This window comes from Cibotium barometz, chromosome 8 (genome assembly GCF_041138505.1).
Source record: "Cibotium barometz isolate CiBa-2024 chromosome 8, ASM4113850v1, whole genome shotgun sequence".
Taxonomy (NCBI): Eukaryota; Viridiplantae; Streptophyta; class Polypodiopsida; order Cyatheales; family Cibotiaceae; genus Cibotium; species Cibotium barometz.
This window is the reverse complement of record NC_141053.1, coordinates 16,692,051-16,696,029: the sequence shown is the minus strand read 5'-3', so window position 1 is coordinate 16,696,029 and position 3,979 is coordinate 16,692,051. Positions and strand designations below refer to the sequence as shown.

The following is a 3,979-nucleotide window of genomic DNA, read 5'->3' as shown; positions in this document are numbered from 1 at the left end:
GTTATGGGGCTTGTGGTTAAATAGACTTGATTCCATTTTTAATAGTATGCATACTAATAGTTTCAGGCCGAAAGAGAACTTGATTCATGTAGGTGAAAGATGCATACAAAGACGGTTGAAAGACCTGGACACCAAGCTTCATCGGCTGCAGGAAAAAGCTAAAGGAAAGCAAGTGGATCAGATAACACAACAAATTCAGGAACTGTGGAAGATGAGAGAGGCCGTCATCTCCAAGGATGTGTTGCTCATCAAAGCACTCTATGCCTTTTGAAAGTCTCACTCACGAAAAGAGGGAAAAGCTGGTATCACAGCTTGAGAAACTTCTCAATAAAGTCAAAGGCAAGCTCAGGGCCTGCGGGACTCATGTGCATGGACAGTGGTCTCGTTAGAGTTCTCAACATGTTGTAACCTATCTCTTTCTAACCTCTTAATATAAACAGCCAGTTTTTGAAAAACCCTATTTTAGTATGAAATCGAATAAAATGCCTATTTTATCTCCATGACTACGTGCTTGCCCTGCCAGCTTCCCTGCGGTATAAAACATACTCCCTCTCTCTTTCTCTCGGCACATAGGAACACACAGGGGCACCCTTTTTCTCTCTCTCTTTGCACACAGGGTCTATGTCCTCCCTCTCTTTCATCTCCACACTGTAGCGTCCTCTCTTTGTCTCTCTACTACTCGATGTGCTTGCAGAGAGGCTGCATCTCTTTATTTGTTGTAGAGCAGGCACCCATCGCCTCTCTCTCTCTCTCTCTCTCTTCAACTCTGCTCTCGTGCGAGGCAAACGTCTCCTCTCTCTCTCTCTAAAAATCTGCTCGCTCTGCTTACTTGTGAGGCAATCATCGCCCTCTCTCTTTCCAACTTTGCTTGCTCTGCACAAGCAAGCTCAATGCCCCGATTCTCTCCTCGGTCTCTGGGGCACACGTTTGTAGACAATGTTGAAGGACTTCAAGAAGCTAAGGTGCCTATACCCTAGCATATGCTAAGGTATAGACATTAATTTATTAATGCCCATATTAGTGGGCAATAAATTAATGCCATCACAAAACATGCACAAAGGGGATATGCCAGTGGCATGGTGGTTTTCCCTTGTCGGCTCAGAAGTGTTAAGCATTTTCCACAATTGCTGCGGCGGGCATCCGCAGCAGTGTCTGTAGCACAGCAGACGCCGCAGCAGCAGCAGCAGAAACACGAAAGACAGAGAGATCCAAAGCAGGATGAGCTTTGGGAGGACCTCTTCTCGAACCCATCCCACTGGTGGGACAACAGGCGCTGGAAGAAAAGCCCTGCATACCCAGACTTCCGCCACAAGGTCTCCAGAGAACCCCTCTGGCTGGACAACCGCCGCAAGCCCCCCTGCGTGGATGCCAGGTTACCCACCCTCCATCATCCCGATCATCATGATTATCATGCCCATAATGACAATGATTACCGTCATTCCCTACATCATCAGCAACAGCAGACCAGAGCTCAGGGCTCCTGCAAACACCGTGGAGTTATTGCAGCTGATGACCAGCTTCTTCAATCCCTCCCCCAACCAGGCCAGCTTGACAAAGCCCTGGATGCCCTCTCCCGCATGCACACCGCCCCCTGCACCAACACATACATGTCCCTCCTCAAGGCTTGCATCAACAGCAAGTCCCTCTCCCATGCCAAGCAAGTTTATGCCCATCTTGCCCACCATAACACCCAGCTGACCGGCTTGCTGGGTGACTACTTGGTGGTCACCCTTGCCAAGTGCGGTGCCATTGATGATGCACGCCAGATATCAGCTACTTTGCCACACCGTACTGTCTTCTCCTGGACTGCCATCATCTCTGCTTACGCAGAGCGTGGCTGTGGGCGGGAAGCGCTCAAACTGCATCAATGTATGCTGGAGGATGGTGTGGAGCCAAATCATTTTACATTTGTTAGCCTTTTCCAAGCCTGTGGCAGCATTCCAGACCTTGAACAGGGCAAGAAGTTACATGCTGATGCCCGCCGGAAAGGCTCCATATCTAATCTGTTTGTTGGCAACAGCCTGGTGAGTATGTATGCCAGATGCAGGGCGATTAAGGAAGCAGAGGATGTGTTTTCTGGACTCTTGCAGCGGGATGTTGTGTCATGGAATGCGATGCTTTCAGCATATGCTGAGCAAGGCCAAGCAGAGAAAGTTCTATGGCTGTATAGACAAATGCAAGAGGAAGGCGAGAGTCCAGATCACCTGACAACTGTGATTGCCCTTCAAGCATGTGGCACTCTTGCAGAGAAGGAAAAAGCAATTGTTGTGAAGGGGGGATCCACCAAAGCGATGTCTTTGGAAATTGGACAGGCATTGCATGCAGATGCCCGCAAGAAGGGCCACACATCAGATGTCGTTGTTGTCACTGCTCTTGTGAGTATGTATGGCAAGTGTGGTACTGTGGTGGAAGCAGAAGATGTGTTTGGTGTATTTTCTCATTGTGACATTGTTACATGGAATGCCATGCTAACTGCATATATTGAACAGGGCCATGGAGACAAGGCTTTACAGTTGTACACACACATGCAAAAGCAGAGTGTGACTCTGGATGAAGTTACATGTATCTGCAGTCTACAAGCCTGTGGTGAAACAGAAGGCTTGGAGATCTGTAAGCAGCTTCACTTCCACATTGTCTCTGCTGGATATGATAGTATTCACTCAGTGGCGGCCACTCTGATTCATACATACAGGAGTTGTGCAAGCATGCTCGAAGCACAGGCGTTCTTTGTTACACTTTCTGAGCCCGATTATGTGTCATGGACGATGTGCATCGCTGGTCATGCAGGGGACGGTAATTCTGCAGCAAGCCTGCACATGTTTGAGAATCTGAAACTGACTGGTATCAAGCCTGATGAAATACTGTTCACTGCCATTCTCTCAGCTTGTAGTCACGCTGGCCTTGTTCTCGAAGGTCTTGAGTACTTTGTATCATTGAGCACTGATTATGGCTTAACTCCGAATTTAAAGCATTATGGCATCATGTTAGACCTCCTTGGGCGAGCAGGGGACTTCAAGGGGGTAGAGATCATGTTGAAGAGGATGCCAATGCAAGCTGATCCGAGCATTTGGTTGTCTTTGCTAGGTGCATGTCGTACACACGGCCATGTAGAGCTGGCAAAACGTGCATTTGATCATGTGGTGAACTTGCAGCCTGAGCAGACCTTTGCATATATTTTGATGTCAAACATCTATGTTGATGCTGGGCTGCAGAGCTGTGCAGTCGAGGTGGAAAATGCTAGACGGAAACAAAGTGCAGGGATGAAGGCTAACCAGAGCCAGATCGACGATGAGCAATACACTTATTTATTGTAGGAGATGAGAAGCACCATGTTGTGTATCTGCTGCATATATGGCTACATAACTTGAGCAAAGACCATATTGAGAAGGGGCATCTTTCACACCCAAAGCAAAAGAAGGGCCTCATGGCATTCTAGTTTTCAGCTTAGCAAAATTAAAAGAAACTACTAAAATCGTTAAATTGTAATTGTTCATTGACGGGCTTTTCCCCCCCAAGTCACAGAGGTCCACTTTGATAGTTTTCAGTCAACAATTTAGGTCCTAGCTGGCTTTTGTAAAAAAGTGATAGGTTAGAAAACAATATGAGCTTTGCTGAAGGCAACACAACATAATTAGGCACTTATAGATATATATAGCAGTGTGATGTTTTGTGATTCCCCATCTGCGTGTAGATTGCATTTATGAACTTTTCTTGTGGCTCATACCTAGAGTTTATGTTTTGTTTATGGAATGAAGACTGACTCTCCTTGTGTGATGTATTGTGGGTACCCATAATCCACTTTGCACAAAACCAGTAAAATACAACTTTGGAGAGTTGGATAGTAAATCTTCTCTTTTACTTTGAGAGACCTAAACCATTGGCTAGGCTTTCCAACCAGACTTAACGCGAGTGCTTGCACGTTGGTCACATCATCTATATCCATAATACTCGGGTGAAACCCCAAGGCCTGAAAAAAAGT

General features: G+C 46.6%; 1 protein-coding gene across 1 annotated transcript; it reads left to right on the top strand.

Annotated features, from left to right (window-relative positions):
• The first annotated feature begins 1,036 nt into the window (after positions 1–1,036).
• Positions 1,037–3,622, top strand: LOC147635971 (putative pentatricopeptide repeat-containing protein At3g01580). Its single transcript, XM_086801393.1, has one exon. It carries the CDS (start codon positions 1,077–1,079, stop codon positions 3,312–3,314), a length of 2,238 nt encoding a protein of 745 aa, XP_086657519.1. The 5' UTR covers positions 1,037–1,076; the 3' UTR covers positions 3,315–3,622.
• Positions 3,623–3,979: the final 357 nt, after the last annotated feature.

Bases quoted from the DNA above. Each gene is read 5' to 3' on its own strand.
- LOC147635971 (XM_086801393.1), top strand. From the start codon at position 1,077: ATGGTGGTTTTCCCTTGTCGGCTCAGAAGTGTTAAGCATTTTCCACAA.